Here is a 20,694-nt window from a genome sequence, read left to right as displayed (position 1 = left end):
CACAGTGAAACTTAGAAGCATAGAAGTCTGACGGCAGAAAAAGACCTCATGGTCCATCTAATCTACCCTTATACTATTTTCTGTATTTTATCTTAGGATGGATATATGTTTATCCCAGGCATGTTTAAATTCAGTTACTGTGGATTTATTTACCACGTCTGCTGGAAGTTTGTTCCAAGGATCTACTACTCTTTCAGTAAAATAATATTTTCTCATGTTGCTTTTGATCTTTCCCCCAACTAACTTCAGATTGTGTCCCCTTGTTCTTGTGTTCACTTTCCTATTAAAAACACTTCCCTCCTGGACCTTATTTAACCCTTTAACATATTTATATGTTTCGATCATGTCCCCCCTCTCCCTTCTGTCCTCCAGACTATACAGATTGAGTTCATGAAGTCTTTCCTGATATGTTTTATGCTTAAGACCTTCCACCATTCTTGTAGCCCGTCTTTGGACCCGTTCAGTTTTATCAATATCTTTTTGTAGGTGAGGTCTCCAGAACTGAACACAGTATTCCAAATGGGGTCTCACCAGCGCTCTATATAGCGGGATCATAATCTCCCTCTTCCTGCTTGTTATACCTCTAGTTATGCAGCTTACAAGAAAGAATGATTTTTCTTCTACACTCCCTATTTTTCCACGTAATCTCCATCCCATTCTACGGCCTTCCTCCAGTGAGACACAAGGGCATGTATGCTCTGTCGGTACCACTCCTTATTCTGGTCGCGAAGCCATTTCTGCACTGTGCGAGTCACCTCTTCGTCACCCTCAAAATGTCTTCCGTGAATGGCCTCCTTTAATGGCCCAATTTATTCTCCATAAACTGTAGACAAGTGTTTGTGAATGTTCCCAACAGTTTCTTTCTCCGCAGTGAGAAATTCAATGACAACACGCTGCTTATAACATACATCACTTATAGATGCCATTTTCAAACAATGCTGCAGCTACACTATCTGTCTGAAGAAACACAAAATTTACACATGCACTCCTGACAATTCAAAAAATGTACAGTGTTCCCTCGATTTTCACTGGGGTTGCGTTCTGAGACCGCCCGCGAAAGTTGAATTTCCGCGAAGTAGAGATGCGGAAGTAAATACACTATTTTTGGCTATGAACAGTGTCACAAGCCTTCCCTTTAAATCCCCAAATTGCAATTTCCCATTCCCTTAGCAACCATTTAGATTATTACTCACCATGTTTCTTTATTAAAGTTTATTTAAAAAAATATTTATTAAAGGTGGACGAAAGTTTGGTGATGGCATATGATGTCATCGGGCAGGAAAAACCGTGGTATAGGGGGGGAAACCGCAAAGTATTTTTTAATTAATATTTTTGAAAAACCGTGTATAGACTTTTCGCAAAGTTCAAACCCGCAAAAATCGAGGGAACACTATGTCTAAAGTTTTGCCTTCGTACCATTACTGTAGGTTGAGAAAAAAAATGTGCATTACTTTCTGGGCAACCCTCGTATATACAATGCAGGTTTATTTTTAATAGCAATAGCCCTTAAGACTTCTATACCGCTTCACAGTGCTTTGCAGCCCTCTCTAAATGGTTTACAGAGTCAGCCCCTTGCCCTCAATAATCTGTGTCATCATTTTATAGCCCTGGGAAGGATGGAAGGCTGAGTCAGCCTAGAGCTGGTGAGAATCGAACTGCTGGCAGCAGGCAGAGTTAGCCTGTAATTCTGCACTTTAACCTCTGTGCCACTTTGGCTCTATTATAAGTGTATTATTGCTATTACTTTCTGTTGTTTTTGACTACCCCGTGACAGATAGACATCCCTTTTTTAAGGGCAGACAGTCAGCATCCACTTCTTTTGAGTTCTTATGAATTTGTGCTTGTGTCATTCCAGGCAGTCCTTGACTTGCAACATTTAGTTTAGTGACCTTTTTCAAAGTCCGTCAAGCATAGTCAGTGAGGAAGCCAGATTCCCTTAACACATAACAACTGCAGCAATTCACTTAACAACAGTGGCAAAAAAGGTCATAAAACTCGCCCCGAGTCCACAGAGAGGGGCGGCATACAAATCCAATTAATAAATAAAATGGGGCAAGACTCACTTTACAACCCTCGCTTAGCAACGGAAGTGTTGGCCCCAGTGGTGGTCAAAAGCTTGAGGATTACCTGTAGTGACAGTATCTGTTTTGCCTTCAAGTCCATTACACTTCTCTAATATAGAACCAGAGTGATTGTAATGTATGCAAGGTTTTTTAATGATATTATTGCTTTTATCGTACTGCTGATTTTTATTGTTGTATTTTTTACTGGTTTTTTTTTACTATTGTTGTATTTATAACTGTTATCAGCCATTCTGAGTCCGTTTTGGAATGAGCGGCATATAAATACAATAAATAATCATCATAATAATAACTAATAATAATAACAACAACAACAACCATGGGAGAAAAAAAGTTCAAATATTAGAAAATGTAGTATTCTTCAAATGTCTATAATCTTATGTCTTACAGTGTGAATTAAATGTCACAGAGGATGCTTTGAAGGCAATAGCCAGATTGGCTCTTGACCGCAAGACGGGAGCTAGAGGCCTTCGGTCTATAATGGTAAGAGAGTGGCTTTTCCCCAATTGCCACTTACCGTATTTTTCAAACTATAAGGCACACTGGAGTATAAGACGCACCTTAGTTTTGGGGGAGGAAAATAAGAAAAAAAATAATTCTGCCTACCAGCATCGATCAGGCTAGCGTCCTTAGGAAACAGCTTAGAACAGGTATATTAGCCTTGCAAAGCTCTGTTTGAAAGGCTGCTTTTTCAGCCTTGCAGAGCTTCATTTGAGAGGTTGTTTTTTCAGCCTTGCAAAGCTCATTTGAGAGGCCGGGAGGGCCTACATTTGGTGTATAAGACCCACCCAGATTTTCACCCTCTTTTAAGGAGGGGGAAAGGTGCATCTTATACTCCAAAAAATACAGTAGTTTCCAGATATGCAGCCATTAATAGAAACATAGAAGACTGACGGCAGAAAAAGACCTCATGATCCATCTAGTCTGCCCTTATACTATTTTTTGTATTTAATCTTAGGATGGATATATGTTTATCCCAGGCATGTTTAAATTCAGTTACTGTGGATTTATCTACCACGTCTGCTGGAAGTTTGTTCCAAGGATCTACTACTCTTTCAGTAAAATAATATTTTCTCACGTTGCTTTTGATCTTTCCCCCAACTAACTTCAGATTGTGCCCCTTGTTCTTGTGTTCACTTTCCTATTAAAAACACTTCCCTCCTGAACCTTATTTAACCCTTTAATATATTTAAATGTTTCGATCATGTCCCCCCTTTTCCTTCTGTCCTCCAGACTATACAGATTGAGTTCATGAAGTCTCTCCTGATAGGTTTTATGCTTAAGACCTTCCACCATTTTTGTAGCCCGTCTTTGGACCCGTTCAATTTTGTCAATATCTTTTTGTAGGTGAGGTCTCCAGAACTGAACACAGTACTCCAAATGTGGTCTCTGTGTTCAGTATTATAATCTTCCATATAATAATTTTAAGTGGATGACTGCAGGATGTCTTGCACTCCCTCCCCTGTTCTGTATACCTGTGTATAAAATCTCTGGAAGTAATTGGTGAGTCAACAAAGGGACTTAAAAATAGCCTTCCTTTATAGAAGATAATTCCATGGTAAGAAAACATTTCCATGGTAATTGGTTTTTTAATTTCTTCCCTGTAAAAATGAAATATATCTAATATGAAGAGAGGCTATCATCTTAGATAAAATGATGTGATTATATGGCTTCGGAAAAAATACATTGATGCTTGCATGACTTAAGTAAGCAGGAGTTTGTTCTGTCCCAGCTACGAACCACAAAGAACGCAGTACACACAAATTCTGTCATTTACTAAAGACTACTAATGAGCTTTCTTAGTAGTCGGCAAACATAAATGCAGTGTAAAACAGTCTTTGCTGAACACCGTCTGTTAATTCAACTTCCTTAACAGCCAGCAGGAGTCCATGAAACAATAAATCAAATCTAAGCAAACAGATATCAGGAAACTTGAAAAGGTTGGCAAAATGCCCAGAAGCAATTTGCAGGAAGAATGCCAAGAGAAAGAACAAGAGCCAAGCCAACATTTCTGAATTTAAGACACAAAGGCTTATGAACAAACGTTGTTCCCTGAAAATTTGCTGCCTGCATTGTCATCCCTTAAATAGGCTAAGGGAGTGGCAAATTAGCCCCAAGCCTACTCTCGAGGAGACCTCCTCTTGAGGAACCACTCCTGCCTTTTGGCCCCGAGTCCTCTCCAGCCTCCTCAATGTCGGACTCGGGTGCCAGCTGCACAGGCCGCTGGAGCATCACCACATCAGCCTCTCTGGCGGGATCGGCTACCAACTACATAGGCTGCTGGCAGGCCACAAGAGAAGTTTGTGAGCCAAGTGCTACCTTTGTGCGTTCATCCTCTCCATTTGAGGAGGGGGTATCTGCTATGGATCAGGTAAATGGGTCTTTCAGTCTGTGCCTTTTGTCCTCCTTTCCAAAACGTTTCTCCTTCTAAGAGCTGTCTGACTTTGACTTATGGGTAACAGCACTGCTTTTGGTAATACAAGGTAGGATTAGGAGGAAACGTTTTTTAATTCACAATCATCAAACACGGAAGTAGCATTTTGTCTCCTTGGCAACTACACCTCGTGCAGAATCATAGATTGTGTGACAAACTTTTGGACTTTCATTCATACCCAGAAACAGGACCAACAACTGCCTATTGTTAGATAGTCGTTAAAACAGAAATTGTGTACAGTGATTTAGAGGAGGAGACAAAACCTGACTGTTCTCTCTTCGTCCTCCAACTTTAGGAAAAGTTGCTGCTGGAACCAATGTTCGAAGTACCCAACTCTGACATAGTATGTGTGGAGGTGGACAAAGAAGTTGTGGAAGGGAAGAAAGAACCAGGATACGTCAGGTAAAGTTGACCTTCAAATTAGAGTTAGATTGGGTTGGCTGCTGACTTACACAAAGAATTCTCAAGAGGCTTTCAGACAATCTTCTAGGTCAGCGGCTATTTTGTAAGTAAGCCTGTAGTTGCTAAGGGCAATTTAAATGAACTGTGGAGAGTATCGTTAAATGTTCATTTCAGTATTAATAAAAATTCAGCTTTCTTTCTTTCTGGTCCCTGATAAGATCTATGACAGTGATGGCAAACCTTTTTTTCCCTTGGGTGCCGAAAGAGCGTGCGCACGCACCATCACACATGCGGGAGCACCTACACTCATAATTCAATGCCTCGGGAGGGCAAAGATAGCTCCCCTTGCCCCCTGGAGGCCAGAAACGGCCTGTTTCCCAACTTTTGGTGGGCCCAGTAGGCTCATGTTTCACCCTCCCCAGGCTCCAAAGGTTTCCCTGGAGCCGGGGGAGGGTAAAAACGCCTTCCCCCATCATCCCCCACCCCCCAGGGAGGCTCTCTGGAAGCCACAAACGTTCTCCCAGAGCCTCTGCAAGCCAAAAATCACCTGAAGGGCACAGACATACATGTTGGAGCTGAGCTAGGGCAACGGCTCGCATGCCAGCAGATATTGTTGGTAATGACCTTTAAAGCCCTACATGGCATTGGGCCAGAATACATCCGGAACCGCCTTCTACCGCAGCGACCTATAAGGTCCCACAGAGTTGGCCTTTCCGGGTCCCGTCGACCAAACAATGTCGTTTGGCGGGCCCCAGGGGAAGAGCCTTCTCTGTGGCAGCCCCGGCCCTCTGGAATCAACTCCCCCCAGAGATTAGAATGGCCCCCATCCTCCTTGTCTTTCGCAAATTACTCAAGACCCCCCTATATCGCCAAGCATGGGGGAGTTAAGATATTATTTCCCCCTAGGCCATTACAAGTTATGCATTGTATGTTTGTGTGTATGTTTGGTTTTACTATAAGGGTTTTTAGTTGTTTTATTAATTGGATTGTTACATGCTGTTTTTTATCATTGTTGTTAGCCGCCCCGAGTCTGCGGAAAATCCAATAAATAATAATAATAATAATTAATAAATAAATAATAATATGGCTCCGTTTGCCACCTGTGGCACCCATGCCATAGGTTCGCCATCACTGATCTACGTTTTGGTTATTTCAGACATTTGACATTACTCCCATTCCAATTACAGGACTCCAACTAAAGATTCCTCAGAGGAAGAATACGACTCGGGCGTAGAAGAGGAAAGCTGGGCCCGCCAAGCAGATGCGGCAAACCATTAAAACAGTCAGAATGTCCTTCAGCAAAAGCACTCGGTGTGTCTGTCTTTGTTTGAGACCATACGTGGCAGCCCGTTGCTAACGTTGGATCCCTCCTGACTATATAGGACCCATGGTTGGCCTTCTTCTCTCGTGGGAAATCAGATCATGGGGTTCTGTAATATCACACTGTCTGTTCAGTGGACACTCGGACTAAAAACGATACCATGTTGAGAAAGCGAATTGTATAGTAAGTTTTGTTCAATTAAAACACACACACACACACACACAAAATGTGCTTCTTAAAGTGGCTGAAGAGGGATGGTAAGGCAAACACACTTTCCCCTTTATCCCCCCATTCCCATTCCTCCCCAACTCATCCCCCCTCCCACTCCCAAAAAAGAACCCTATTGAGTTCAGAACCTTAACATATACACAAAGTATCTTAGGTAATATTTCCTAAAACTAAGATGAAGTGACTTCAGCAATTCCCCTCTGAGGTTAAAGAACACGTTCACAAACGATAGCTGCTGCAAACGAAAACAATGATCTTGTGGTTTATCACCATCATTTTAAAAAAAAATATTGAATGGTCATTGGGCAAAGGCCCATTTTCCAAGCCCTGCTTAATTTTGCTCAGTTAAAACACAGTGCTGATACAGCAATATTTAGAGAATATTTTTGCAAGGTGACTGAAAAATGGGGAAGTTATTTTATATACGAATACACAATTTGGATCATCTTGGTTTGAGGATCATCCAGTATGGGTTAATAGCTCCCCTGTTTTAAAGGCAGTGGGGGCAGAAGTTTCACTGTTACGTTTATTTTGGAAACCACCATTAAAAATGGGATATTGAAGCTTAAAAGGATGTATTTTCACCCACAAATTTATTGTCAAGCATCCAGAAAACAGATGGCCATATTTTAGAGTATTGCAGTCTGTTTTCTTAAAAACATAATGCAATGCATTAAATAATTATGTGGAATACCAAAGGTTTTTAATATTTAAATATATAAGTCACTTAGGGAAAAAAATAGATGTGTTGTAACAACAGGTGAATAAAGGAGATGCTGCATCCTTCATGAGGAAAATGATGATTTATAGAAATAGTCCGATACAACATTGAAAATGTTACATCAACTTTTTTTTTTTTTAGTATTGTACATTAATTGAACTTACTGAAACCATCAAGCATCAGTTTTTTGGTGCCAGATATTTTTTTCCAGATTACCTTATACCACAAAGAGACACCAGAATGCAACAATGTATATTTTTCATGCGATTGGTAGGCACTGTTTGCTCAAAATTCTTATTTAAATTATAAGCTCAAATGCTGATACGGCATCCTGTTACTTTTAAATCTCTTGTTTTTCAGTTAACTTGATCCTTTAATATTTGTAAAAACACAGAAAAAGGACGGCTAATGTTCTTGATTCATTTCTTAAAATTAAAGTACCTACCTACAAATTTGATGTCTTTCCTATGTGTTAGATGAAAATCTGTTATCAAATTATCATCTCTGCTTAAGCATAATTAAACTGGTTATCGTTTCAACCAGTTGGTTGGAACAAATGGAAATCTTCATCACAACCAGTAATGACCAATAATGGATGAGGGACATCTCAACTTCAGGTTCCTCAACCTGTGTTGGATATCAGTCATTTGGGGTGGGTATGAATTTGGAAGAATTGATTTTTGGTGCTTTGAGGATTTGTTGTGCACAGCTCCTGACTTTTTAGTGTGACTGTATAGATCGACAAATAGGTTCTCATCTTCCTGGAATTCTTCCCCCTTGTAGTGGCGGGGCGGTGGAGATATAGGGGGAGGAGTTCAAGAACAAAACAGTCCACTTCTGGTGTGATAACCTGGAAGTTTATTTATTTATTTATTTATTTATTTATTAAATTTGTATGCCGCCCCTCTCCCCAGACTCCGGGCGGCTCACAACAGTAACAGAAAACAATATATAATACAAATTCAGTAATTAGAAAGCTAAAAGTCTCAAAATGGGTGAACAGTGCAGTCAGGCGGTAGGGAAAGCAAGTAGGATGCTTGGCTGCATAGCTAGAGGTATAACAAGCAGGAAGAGGGAGATTATGATCCCGCTATATAGAATGCTGGTGAGACCACATTTGGAATACTGTGTTCAGTTCTGGGGACCTCACCTACAAAAAGATATTGACAAAATTGAACGGGTCCAAAGACGGGCTACAAGAATGGTGGAAGGTCTTAAGCATAAAACCTATCAGGAAATACTTCATGAACTCAATCTGTATAGTCTGGAGGACAGAAGGAAAAGGGGGGACATGATCGAAACATTTAAATATGTTAAAGGGTTAAATAAGGTTCAGGAGGGAAGTGTTTTTAATAGGAAAGTGAACCCAAGAACAAGGGGCACAATCTGAAGTTAGTTGGGGGAAAGATCAAAAGCAACGTGAGAAAATATTATTTTACTGAAAGAGTAGTAGATCCTTGGAACAAACTTCCAGCAGACGTAGTAGATAAATCCACAGTAACTGAATTTAAACATGCCTGGGATAAACATATATCCATCCTAAGATAAAATACAGAAAATAGTATAAGGGCAGACTAGATGGACCATGAGGTCTTTTTCTGCCGTCAGACTTCTATGTTTCTAAAACCCCATAGTTTAAAAAACATGCACACAACATACCATATATAAACAGTACAGGCCTGGGGAAGCTATTTCAGTTCCCCCATGCCTGACGGCAGAGGTGGGTTTTAAGGAGTTTGCGGAAGGCAAGGAGGGTGGGGGCAGTTCTAATCTCAGGAGGGAGCTGGTTCCAGAGGGTCGGGGCCGCCACAGAGAAGGGTCTTCCCCTGGGACCCGCCAAACGACATTGTTTAGTCGACGGGACCCGGAGAAGGCCAACTCTCTGGTCTTCCAGGAGCCAGCGTGTTATGCAACTGGTCCGCTACTTTGTAGGCCGGTCGCTGGCTCTTAATGTGTTAGATTTAACGCATTGTTTTTGGCCCGCCTGTGGCATGTGGAGTCATGTTCGGAGGGCATGCGAAGTGTTGCCCTGTGTCAGCTCCAGGGTCCTTGGGAAAGGCCATTTCGCCGTCCGGAGGGTTCAGAGAAGCTTCCCTGAAGTCCCGGAGTGCAAAAAGCCACCCAACAGGCAAACCGGAAGTCCATGTTCCTGAACTTCCGGTTTGCCCATTTGACCAGTACCACTGTCCCAGGTTTCAGTGAGGCCCGCACGCATGCGCAGGGACATGGAGGATTGTGTTCATGTGCAGGGGCAGAGCGGGAGGGGTGCGCAAGTACAGGGGAGGGAATGGATGTGGGCACATGCATGCGTGCTAGCACATGAGTACACCCCCTTTACACGCACAAATCAACAAAAGTTTACATTCACTGCCCTATACAATTTCAGACAAGCGTCTGTCTGGTCTTTTTAAAAAAAGCCTTCAGTGGAGAAGTCCCTACGACTTCTGGAGGCAAGCTGTACCGCTGGTTAACTCTTCTCGCTGTTAGGAAGTTGCTCCTTAATTCCAGATTGTCTCTCACCTTGATTAGTTTCCATTCTTTCTTGTCTTGCCTTCTGGTGCTTTGGAAAATAAGTCTGCAGTTCAATGTTTCCAAATGTATCATTACATTTGCACTTGGGGGAAAGGAATCCTCAATCAGTTCTGTGTTAGCAAAAGCTTCAGAAGAGAAGGATTTAGGGGTAGTGATTTCTGACAGTCTCAAATTGGGTGAACAGTGCAGTCAGGCAAGGCAGGGAAAGCAAGTAGGATACTTGGCTGCATAGCTAGAGGCATAACAAGCAGGAAGAGGGAGATTGTGGGGGCAATAGGCTGAGGCTCTGTTAAAAAGTGCTATTGCTAACATGTAAGCCGCCCTGAGTCTAAGGAGAAGGGCAGCATAGAAAATCGAATGAATGAATGAATAATCCAAACCCTTGATGTGAGTGACATCAAGTTGGCCATCTTTAAGCCAGTCATATGACCTTTAAGCCACCCCCGGTCACATGATTGTCAAGCCACTCCCACCTGGTCACATGGGTAGTGGTAGTAAAAAAATTTGAAGCCCTTCACTGACTACAAGTAACTTATCAACTGCAGGGATTTGCTTAAACTGCAGCAAGAAAGGTTTTAAAATGGGGCAAAACTCACTTCACAAATGTCTCACTTAACAGCAGCAATGTTGGGCTCAATTGTGGCCGTAAGATAAGGATAATCTTTATAGACTGCAGCCTGGAGGGTTATTTTTTATTTATTATTTTTATTTATTAAATTTGTATGCCGCCCCTCTCCGTAGACTTGGGGCGTCTCACAACAGGGATCTTCTTCAGTCCCATTTTCTTCAGGACCCACACAAATCCAAAGCTCCTTTTTTAAAAAAATCCCCCAAAAGGCAGAAGAATTTCCTTTTGCCTTGAAGACGTTTCCCTCCTTCAATGGAGAAGCTTCTACCGGTTCTGGTGCAACAGCTTCGCCACTCCGAGACAATCTCCTTCTGCCGACGCTCCTCCGAACCTGCAGGGGGCGTCGCTCTTCTCATAGCACAGGAAGAGATCCAGAAACCCGCAAGTTTTAAAGTTACCCGGGTTGGAGACCTCTGCGGCTTATACAAGACGAGGCCTGCTCCGAAGATGGCTCAGCCGCCTCCTCCACATCACTTCGCCTCGCGCTTCGGGGGGCCGCCACAGCCCGCCGGCTTCCCGCCACCCGCGCTGCCTCCACCGGGGCCTTTCCGAGGACCGCCTCCTCAGCCTTTCCCGCGGGGCCTCTACCCGCCGTTTCCAGGCGGAGGAGGCCTCCAGCGTTTCCTGCCGCCGCCGCCGCCTCATCCTCCTCCCCCTCCTCCCCCTCAGTGGCCATCGACCCTACCGGAGAGGCCGCCGTTGCCATGGAGACCGGAGGGCCCGCCGCGGCCTTCTCCCGAGGCCTCAGACGCGCCGGGCGACGAGGCCTGCGATCGCGACGAGGCCTGGCTAGGCCGCTTCATCAGGCGCCGGCGGCCCGTCACCGCCTCCGCGGCTTCTTCCCGTCAGGAGCGGGGCCTGACGGCGGACGAGGCGGCACGGGCGGCGGGCGAGGCGCTGCGGGCGGTGGCGCGCGTGGCCGAGCTCTGCAGGGCTTGGCGGCAGCGGCAGGACGATGAAGAAGTCACGCCGGGCGAGACGGCCGAAGCCGAGGCCGGCATGGAGGAGCTCCGCGCCATAGTGAGGCCGCTACGCGAGCCCGGCGCTTTGGAACTGCTGCAGGCACGGCTGCGGCGAGCCCGTCAGAAGAGGCTGCGGAGGCGGAAGCGGAGGCAAGAGGCCCGCGCCGCCCGGGAGGAGGAGGAAGCCCGGCTGGCTGAGCGGGAGGCCCGGATCGATCGCTGGAGGGCCCGGCGAGCCCAGGAGGTGGAGGACCGGCGCCTGGTGGGTCATTGGGTGAAGATGGCCGGGCTGTGGGAAGCAGAGGGATCCCGATGCTCTGCTCCTTTTGCTGCATGGATGGTCCCGGGGTGGAAATGCAGAGAAAAATGGATACTCATGGCAATAGGAGTAAAAAGTTTTACAGTGTACAGGTAGTCCTAGAAAAAGCACCTTTGGGACATAGTTAGGATGCTTGTACTTTGGGGATGAAGGCACTAAGTCTCAGAGACGCCATTTCTTAATTTTTTATTTATTCTTTTGCTCATATATTAGCTTGAATTTTCCAAGGATTGCCTTTATATGGTGTTGCTGAGGGGGGGGAAATCAACAAAAATCCCTCTTTCCTTGCACGTAACAATACTATTGTTTGCAAGTGTATCTTCCTATTCTGTTTCTTATTGATATTCTTTTAATTTAGGAAAAAGAACTTAAAGCTGCTGCGGATAGTGTGTTATCAGAAGTGAGAAAAAAGCAAGCAGACACAAAGCGGATGGCAGAAATTCTGCGTGGCTTAGAAAAGCTTAGGAAACTAAGAAAAGAAGCAGCAGGAAGGAAAGGTAAATTCTCTGGACTTTTAAAAGCATTTCTAATTGTGACTGTGTGTGTGTTTTCCTTTGTGTTTACTCATTTTTGTGTGCAGTGCTCTGTATGGTTGGGAAACTGTTACAAAATTTCTGCCAGTGGATCTCTCACTGCTTTTTCTGATTTTCTTCTTAAAATCTGCTTTAGATATTAATGTTCACTATAAACTTAGAAGACTTTTAACTGCAGTTTTTAAATGAATTTGGTTTCCCATAGTGACTTCGCTTGTCAGATAGGTTCCACGTTGCATGCATGTAACTGCAGAATGCTGCAATGAATGTAAACGTCACCTGGTTGCCAAGTGCTCAAATTGTAAGCACATCACCACCGGGATGGTGTTACAGTTGCAACTTTGAGAATGAGTTATAATCTAGGTTTTTCATTGCCTTTGTAACTCCAAATCAATGTTAAATAAGCAGTCTTAAGTCAAAGACAGCCTATTCGGTTATCCTACTGCAAATAATTGAGGAACTCAATTATTAGTCTGGAGGGCAGAAGGAAAAGGGGGGACATGATTGAAACATTTAAATATGTTAAAGGGTTAAATAAGGTCCAGGAGGGAAGTGTTTTTAATAGGAAAGTGAACACAAGAACAAGGGGACACAATCTGAAGTTAGTTGGGGGAAAGATCAAAAAGCAACATGAGAAAATATTTTACTGAAAGAGTAGTAGATCCTTGGAACAAACTTCCAGCAGACGTGGTAGATAAATCCACAGTAACTGAATGTAAACATGCCTGGGATAAACATATATCCATCCTAAGATAAAATACAGAAAATAGTATAAGGGCAGACTAGATGGATCATGAGGTCTTTTTCTGCCTTCAGTCTTCTATGTTTCTTTCTTTTTTTTAGAATTTTTTTTATTGATTTAAAATATATATACATATACACATTTACAAAATGTAACAGTCTTCTATGTTTCTATTATTATTATTATTATTATTATTATTATTATTATTATTATTATTAACTGAGAAGAGGTGGCAAAAAAATCCCAGAGATGATAATCATTTCCCCCCCCAAGGCATTGATTTAAATCAAACTCAGAAATCTGAATGTTATTGAACTAAAACCTACTGTAGATGAGAAAAAATGATCCCTAATAGCAATAGCACTTAGACTTACATAGTGCTTCACAATGCTTTTACAGCCCTCTCTAAGTGGTTTATAGAGTTAGCATATTGCACCCAACAATCTGAGTTCTCGTTTTATCAACCTCGGAAGGATGGAAGGCTGAGTAAACCTTGAGCCAATCAGGATCGAATTACTGACAGTCAGGAGAGTTAGCCTGCAACACCGCATTTTTATTTATTTATTTATTCATTTGTCCAATACACAAATACATAGGAAGAAAAATAGACATGTAGTAATGTATATAAGGGTAAAGTGAACTTAGAGGAGAGGATATATGAAAGAAAGAAAATATATATGATAAGTGAGAGAAAGGAAAGACAATTGGACAGGGGACAAAAGGCACACCAGTGCACTTATGCACACATTCTAACCACTGTGCCACCACAGCTCTTATAAACTATATAAATGTTCTTCTTGGAAAGAATTTGGGTTTTTTTTCCCCTTTCGTGGTGAGGCCTAGGTTCTTTGACTGCACATTTGATGGGATTTTAGCTTGGGGGGGGGGGGTTTGGTTGAGGACCACTAACCAAGAGAGCTGTGTGTGTTTGGTGCAGGTGTTTGTCCGCCGCCAGCTGCAGATGAAGACTTTGAAAGAGAAGTTCAGGATTTAAAAGCATCAATTAAAAAACGCACTGAACTCTATGAAGCCGAAGAACGGGCTCTCCGAGTCATGCTGGAAGGAGAGCAGGAAGAAGAAAGGAAACGAGAAATGGAGAAGAAGCTGAAGAAGGAAAGGGAAAAGCTCCTGCAGCAGAAGCGCGACATGGACTCCAAACTGTTTGGGGATCCAGGTAATGTTCAGCCTGCTGCTGATGCTCATTGTTTGGGAGAAGGTGATTTACCCTTGAAACCCAGGAATGCTCTGCTTCATTTATGTAGCATCTTTGGGGAGGGATTAGTTACATACATTATTTTTATTTCAGTTGCAAACAAAGTAATTTTAAAAAAAAGTAACTATTCCCCAAAATGTTTATTTATGTATGTAGTTCTTCTATGTCAACACTAGAACTGACTTACTGAATTTAAAACAAAGTTTCATCTTTAAAAAAGAAAAACAACCTAGGCCAGTGATGGCAAACCTTTTTTCCCTCAGGTCCCTTGCGCATGCATGAGTGCCCACACCCATAATTCAATGTCTGGGGATGGCGAAAATGTCCCCACCCCCCCACCAGGCCCTCTGGACACCTGACACAGCCCATTTATTTATGTATTTATTTTTGATTTGATTTGATTTGATATTTGATTTGATTTGATTTGATTTGATTTGATTTGTATGCCGCCCCTCTCCGGAGACTCGGGGCGGCTAACAGCAACAATAAAGCAGTGTACAATAGTAGTCTGATGTTAGAAACAATTAAAAACCCATTAATATAAAAAACCAAACATACATACATACCATGCATAGAATTGTAAAGGCCTAGGGGGAAGAGGGTCTCAATTCCCCCATGCCTGACGGCAGAGGTGGGTTTTAAGCAGCTTATGAAAGGCAAGGAGGGTGGGGGCAATTCTAATCTCTGGGGGGAGTTGGTTCCAGAGGGCTGAGGCCGCTACAGAGAAGGCTCTTCCCCTGGGTCCCGCTAAGCGACATTCTGTAGTTGGCAGGACCCGGAGAAGATCCGCTCTGTGGGACCTAACTGGTCGCTGGGATTCGTGCAGCAGAAGGCGGTCCCTGAGATAATCTTTACCAAGCTCTAGTGCAGTGTTTCCCAACCTTGGCAATTTGAAGATATTTGGACTTCAACTCCCAGAATTCGCTGGCTGAGGAATTCTGGGAGTTGAAGTTCAGATATCTTCAAGTTGCCAAGGTTGGGAAACACTGCTCTAGTGGACCTGATAGGCCCATTTTTCGCTCTCCCCCGGCTCCAGAGGCAAAATGCCCCCCCCCATCCCTCCGAAGACTCCAGATGCCAAAAATGCCATTCCGAAGCCTCTGGGCAAGCCAAAAATCAGCTGGCCAGCAGGCATTGGAGCTGAGCTAGGGTAACGGCTCACATGCCAGCAGATTCGCCATCACTGACCTGGGCGATCTATTCTTACAATTAATGGAGGATTTATTTTCGTGACTGTAAAGATTTTCTTATTTATATTTTTAGAAGAGTTTCCATTTACCCATGTCTTGGAGCCATTCACACAATACTATTTGCAGGCTGAATATTCCTTGCCAGCTCTCCTCCAGATCAGGTAAGAGTCATTGGTTGGTAACTAAAAGAAATTGAGGTGTTGGTCTACAATGTTTTGCATAAAAACCTGGGAATTCCCAGCTGTCTTGAATTCAGACTGCCCCATGAATTCCTTTTTAATCCATTTGTTATAGATATTAATGTTCATAATTGCAACTGTTGAGTCTGCACAACTCAGGTTGTATAGCTGTCAGTAGTTGTGTAAAGCATGTTTTATTGTCTTGTAAAGCTTTGCAACAAAGTTGTCTGTTAGGGATGGTGTAATGAGAAACAGTAAATCATCAGAATGATTTGTGGTCCTGTTTAATAAAACCTGTTGAGGTTTTAACTAGACCAGGAACTGGAATAGAAGGAAAAGATCCTTTTGATGTGTCTTCCTTTCCACCTAATTCCCTTGTGTGCTTGCTTTATTTCCCTTTATATGAGGAGAGATCATTTGCTTTTGTGATATATAAGCATTGTTCTAATGAAAGATATAAAACTCCAACATGATTCAGCCCCTCTGGCTAGAGTAGAACCACTATTCTTGAGATTTTGATTCAGCCCACCACTTAGGCTCAGCAGGTCACTCAAAAAAAAAGTGTTGCTTATATACTGAACTAAATCATTTATTTATAAAGCTAAAGGCTGCCTTTGCACAACATGCTTTGTTTGGCTAGTACTTTGTGACTTGTTATACAAATGCCAGCCATTTAATTTATTGTGCATATCCACAAAATAATTTAATTCAGTAACAGGATGAACCTGTTGTGTGAATGCATCCAATCTCTTAATTTAATCTACTTCCCAAGGTAATTGTGAAAATAAAATTAGAGTGGATACCATTGCATGCTCTTGAAAGAAATGTGGAACATAAATAGAACAGCTTTTTTAATGATTGCCTGAGTACCCATAGTTCATTCAAATTGCCTGTAGCAATAGCACTTATATACCGCTTCATAGTGCTTTTACAGCCCTCTCTAAGCGGTTTACAGAGTCAGCCTCTTACCCTCAACAATCTGGGTCCTCATTTGACCCACCTTAGAAGCATGGATTGTGCAGAATGCAGCTGCGAGAGCTATCATGGGCTTTCCCAAAAATGCCCATGTAACACCAACACTCCACAGTCTGCATTGGTTGCCGATCAGTTTCCGGTCACAATTCAAAATGTTGGTCATCACCTATAAAGCTCTTCATGGCACCGGACCAGGGTAACTACGAGACCGCCTTCTGCCGCATGAATCCCAGCGACCGGTTAGGTCCCACAGAGTGGGCCTTCTCTGGGTCCCATCAACAAAACAATGTCGTTCGGCAGGGCCCAGGGGAAAAGCCTTCTCTGTGGCAGCCCCGGCCCTCTGGAACCAACTCCCCCCAGAGATTAGAATTGCCCCCACCCTCCTCGCCTTTCGTAAGCTCCTTAAAACCCACCTCTGCCGTCAGGCATGGGGGGACTGAGATATTCTTTCCCCCTAGGCCTCTACAATTTATGCATGGTATGTTTGTATGTATGTCTGGTTTTATAATAAAGGTTTTTTAGTTGTTTTAGTATTGGATTGTTACATGCTGTTTTTTATCACTGTTGTTAGCCGCCCTGAGTCCATGGAGAGGGGCGGCATACAAATCCAATAAATAAATAAATAAATCTGGGTCCTCATTTGGCCCACCTTAGAAGCATGGAACACTGAGTTAACCTTGAGCTAGCAGTCAGCTGAAATAGCCTGCAGCATTCCATTCTAACCACTGCTCCACCTCAGCTCTGTCACAATGTTCCTATAATATTCTGCACCTAGTTGTGAACTCTGTATTTAGCTGCAATTGTTTGAATACATGCTTTGAGTGAAATAATTCAGACAAGGAGTAGATGCTGTGCTCAGTGTGTTGTCTAACTTTTTTCCCTTAAAGGCATGAATGGGATCAATACTTGGTGCCTGCCGGTCACCCTGAAGGAGATTTCATTCCACCAGGATGGATCCTTCCAAGTCCTCCCTCCAATGACACCTGGTCCACTGCTGTCAGGTGATGACTTTGAAGCCCCGTTGAAGACGAGACATGGCATGAGTTGCCAGTTTTGGAAGGCTGCCATAATGATGTGGGGTTGACAACTCACATTAGAAGAGTTCTTTTAGTTTAAATTACATTATAGGTGGCTGAAGGATGCCAGAATATATTGATTGAGAAGAGAAGCATTGTCCTTAAAGATGCTGTTAAAAGTATAGCATTGATACTATAGTGTCCTCTTTAGCATCTGTTATACTTTAGTATCATAGGATTTGGGTCATGAAAGAAGTGTCAATCAATCACTGCTGTGCATGTATTGGAGTTACGGGGATAGATCCATACTTTAAAATGACATTCCTCAGAAATATGTCTGAGTTTACCTTAAATAGGATGTAAGTCCTACAAAATCAAAAGTCTAATCCCAGCAATATAAAAATAAGTATGGCATGGACCTGGCAGAGTGACATTGGTTAATAGAGGTCAGATATAAGGCTCCGCTTATCTATGGAGCTTCTATAGTTCAGAGACCATGCAATTAATGCATCAGCTAAACATTATTCTGCAGTATGTGTTTTTAAAGGAAAGTAAACTCTGGGAAGTCAGAAATTATTGCCCAAGGCAACATCAAAGATGATTTATTTGAAATAGTATCCAGATGTTTACATTGAAGCTGTTTTCCAAAACACCTCTGTGGTTATCTTGGCCTTACATGGTAGGAGTTAAGTGAATTGACAGATGTGGCTAATAGTCATTTCCTTTGAGTTACTGCTTTTAAAAAATATGGCGCTAAATTGGAGTTGTATGGAGTAAATTAACTAGCTTTTTCCACCTTGCCATTAAAATGCCTTTCATTTACACACACATACCGAGGGAAGCATTTATATGGTTTGGTTTTTCTCTTAAATTAGGATAACATAATAAGGATGTAAGCTAAAGGGATTTTCCTCTTTATATTTTCATTATAACATCAAATCATGACTGGCATTCAAGAAAGGAATCTCGAACTTGTGTGCTCTTCTGCTCTCCTTTCTGTGTTTTATTAAATGGCCCCTTCCCAACCTAGCTTAGAACCCCAGCTGAAGGACACATTTCCAGCTTAAATACATTACGAACTCTACAGAAACACAATTCATTTCTTGAAGTGAAAGAATGTAAAGAGGAAGCAGATAGAGATTTTGTTACCTGTAAATTACTAGCTGCTCAGGAACTCTGTATACGCTTGTACAGATTTCTTATAAAAAGTTCTTAAGAACAATACTCATTCTGTATAAATTCTGTGATTCATAAATTGGGGGGGAAATCCTAGAAATTATTATTGTAGACTAAAGGAATGTATCCATACTAAACCTTGCTATATTTCTCCACTGTTCAGCGAATACCATTTTGTTCGGTTATTTTACATTCACTTGCTCCTTCAGATTTATTTACTTCTGAAACAAAGTTCTAAGTATTTAATACAAGTTGGTTAAGCTTAGCATTACAATGATCCCTCGATTTTCGCGGTCTCGGTTTTCGCGAAACGCTGTACCACGGTTTTTCAAAAAATATTAATTAAAAAATACTTTATCTCTCCCCCTCTTGCTCCCGAGCGGCGAGCGAGCGGCCGGGCGAAGGGCGGGCGAGCAGCGGGTGGCCGGGCGAGCGGCGAGCGAGCTGACATTCTTCATCAGCGGGGGCAGAATTGCACAAGCGTTTTGTTGAGGGAAATTGCCTCAGTTTTAAACGCGAGGCTGCAAAAGAGGGAAGCCTCCGGCGCGCCGTTTCCTAAACCGCGCACCCACGGAGGCGTAGTTCTTTTTTGACAGCTGAAGCCGCCAGGAAAGGGTCTGCAGAAAACGCGCGGCCCGGCGTCGCCCTTGCATTCCTGGCTCCATCAATAAACACGCCGCCTCCACGATTTCGAAAGGAGGGAGCCTCCCGCCCCGCCGCCCCCGCCGTTGGCTTCAGCTCCGTGAAAAGTTCAGGCTTCGGACACTCGCCACCGGCTTTGACCGAACGGGGAGGAAGAGAAGGGAAGGAAGAAGGAGGGACGGTTTCCAGTTCGCCTCAGCTCTGGCTCGGGAAAATCGGCCACCACCAATGCACACACACACAAACACACACCACACCGTGGGAACGTGGGTATCGAAGGCACGGAGTGAAGAGAGACGGGACTGGGGCTCGCTGGAACAAGAGTGGGGAGCCGGCAGGGAAGGCAACCAGGGACGGAGGCGAAGGGAGAAGAGAGAGGAGGGAGGCTCAGAAGGAGGAGGAGGAGGGCAGCGGATGGATGAAGCCGGGGAGAGAAGCGAGAGTGGGGGAAAGCGGCGGCGGGAGCGGAGGGGGGGGGAGAGACTTGAATAACGCGAATCCAACTGCAGCGCACCGAGCAACCTTGGTGGATGGGTGTAAGGAGGGAAGGAAGGGGCGATCAGGGGCAATGAAAGGCAGGAAACGGGCGAACGGCAGGTGGGCGGGTGCCTACGGGGAACGTGGTGGGGCGGGCGGGCGGTAGCGGCGAGGGCGCCAGAGGCGCTGGGGGGGCGGGGGCAGCCAAAAATTGCGTTTTTACTTCCGCGCCGCTACATCGCGGAAAATCGATTTTCACGGGAGGTCTTGGAACGTAACCCCCGCGAAAATCGAGGGATCACTGTATTTAAACTGGAAAGACTGAATGTTCCCTAATCTCATACCTTTTCCTGCATTTCTTAAAGAAAAAGTTACTATTTCAACACATTTTATTTGTCTAACTATGCCCACAAGCCCTGTTCAATCATCTTTTCTCAAACCTGAGAAAAATTGAAACCCCAGGCATGGCTGTTAATGGTATAAAAGAGCAAGTTGTACCCAAATTGTTAGTACAAACCATAGCTTTTGTCTGGTACATGTGTGCAACAAATAGACTTGTTAAAGGTTTGTTGGAAGATAATTGTCAAATAATCTGCAAAACTTGCTTTATTGTCTTGTAAAGTTTGCCACAGTGTTGAGGATGCTGTAATGGGAAACTAAATTGTCAGAATAACTTACAGCCATTTTTAATAAATGTATGTCGCCTTTTTTTGTGTACTTAATAAATTATTAGCATTTCGATGCTTTTATCTGGCATTTATTTTGTTTCCTTCCTGGCACGACCCCCCTTAAGCATAAAGCCACAAAATGCAGCAGTGGCCACTGTGGGAAATAAAATTGTTGCGCATTTTTCTTCATTTTCTTCTGCCACACGAATCCCAGCGACCGGTTTAGGTCCCACAGAGTTGGCCTTCTCCGGGTCC

The 20,694-nt window shown here is 43.4% G+C and overlaps 3 protein-coding genes across 7 annotated transcripts in view; all 3 read left to right on the top strand.

Moving 5' to 3' along the window:
* CLPX (caseinolytic mitochondrial matrix peptidase chaperone subunit X) overlaps nt 1-7,639 on the top strand; it is a 42,863-nt gene extending 35,224 nt beyond the window's left edge. For all 4 annotated transcript variants that reach the window (XM_070762099.1, XM_070762097.1, XM_070762098.1 and 1 more), the window contains 3 exons: nt 2,472-2,564; nt 4,811-4,917; nt 6,105-7,639. In XM_070762099.1, coding sequence (XP_070618200.1) covers nt 2,472-2,564; nt 4,811-4,917; nt 6,105-6,195 — 291 coding nt within the window. In that variant the 3' untranslated portion in view covers nt 6,196-7,639. The remainder of the gene's footprint in view (nt 1-2,471; nt 2,565-4,810; nt 4,918-6,104) is intronic.
* ANKDD1A (ankyrin repeat and death domain containing 1A) overlaps nt 1-20,694 on the top strand; it is a 350,194-nt gene that overhangs the window by 148,525 nt on the left and 180,975 nt on the right. The window lies entirely within an intron of this gene.
* PDCD7 (programmed cell death 7) lies at nt 10,704-20,510 on the top strand. Of its 2 annotated transcripts, XR_011560052.1 has the most exons (6): nt 10,713-11,571; nt 11,987-12,125; nt 13,841-14,077; nt 15,380-15,467; nt 17,348-18,917; nt 20,067-20,510. XR_011560052.1 is itself a non-coding variant. In XM_070763594.1 (5 exons), exons 1-5 carry the CDS (start codon nt 10,795-10,797, stop codon nt 17,463-17,465), a joined length of 1,359 nt encoding a protein of 452 aa, XP_070619695.1. In that variant the 5' UTR covers nt 10,704-10,794; the 3' UTR covers nt 17,466-20,510. The 2 variants fall into 2 exon arrangements, 1 of the variants encoding a protein (XP_070619695.1); XM_070763594.1 differs by having other exon boundaries at nt 10,704-11,571; nt 17,348-20,510.

Source organism: Erythrolamprus reginae, chromosome 10 (assembly GCF_031021105.1).
Source record: "Erythrolamprus reginae isolate rEryReg1 chromosome 10, rEryReg1.hap1, whole genome shotgun sequence".
NCBI classification, from domain to species: Eukaryota; Metazoa; Chordata; class Lepidosauria; order Squamata; family Dipsadidae; genus Erythrolamprus; species Erythrolamprus reginae.
The sequence above is the reverse complement of the archived record's forward strand: the minus strand, read 5'-3'. Positions and strand labels throughout refer to the sequence as shown.

Bases quoted from the DNA above. Each gene is read 5' to 3' on its own strand.
- PDCD7 (XM_070763594.1), top strand. From the start codon at position 10,795: ATGGCTCAGCCGCCTCCTCCACATCACTTCGCCTCGCGCTTCGGGGGG. The intron at 11,572-11,986 runs GTGGGTCATTGG...CTTTTAATTTAG, and splicing joins AGGTGGAGGACCGGCGCCTG to GAAAAAGAACTTAAAGCTGC. The intron at 15,468-17,347 runs GTAAGAGTCATT...TTTCCCTTAAAG, and splicing joins CCAGCTCTCCTCCAGATCAG to GCATGAATGGGATCAATACT.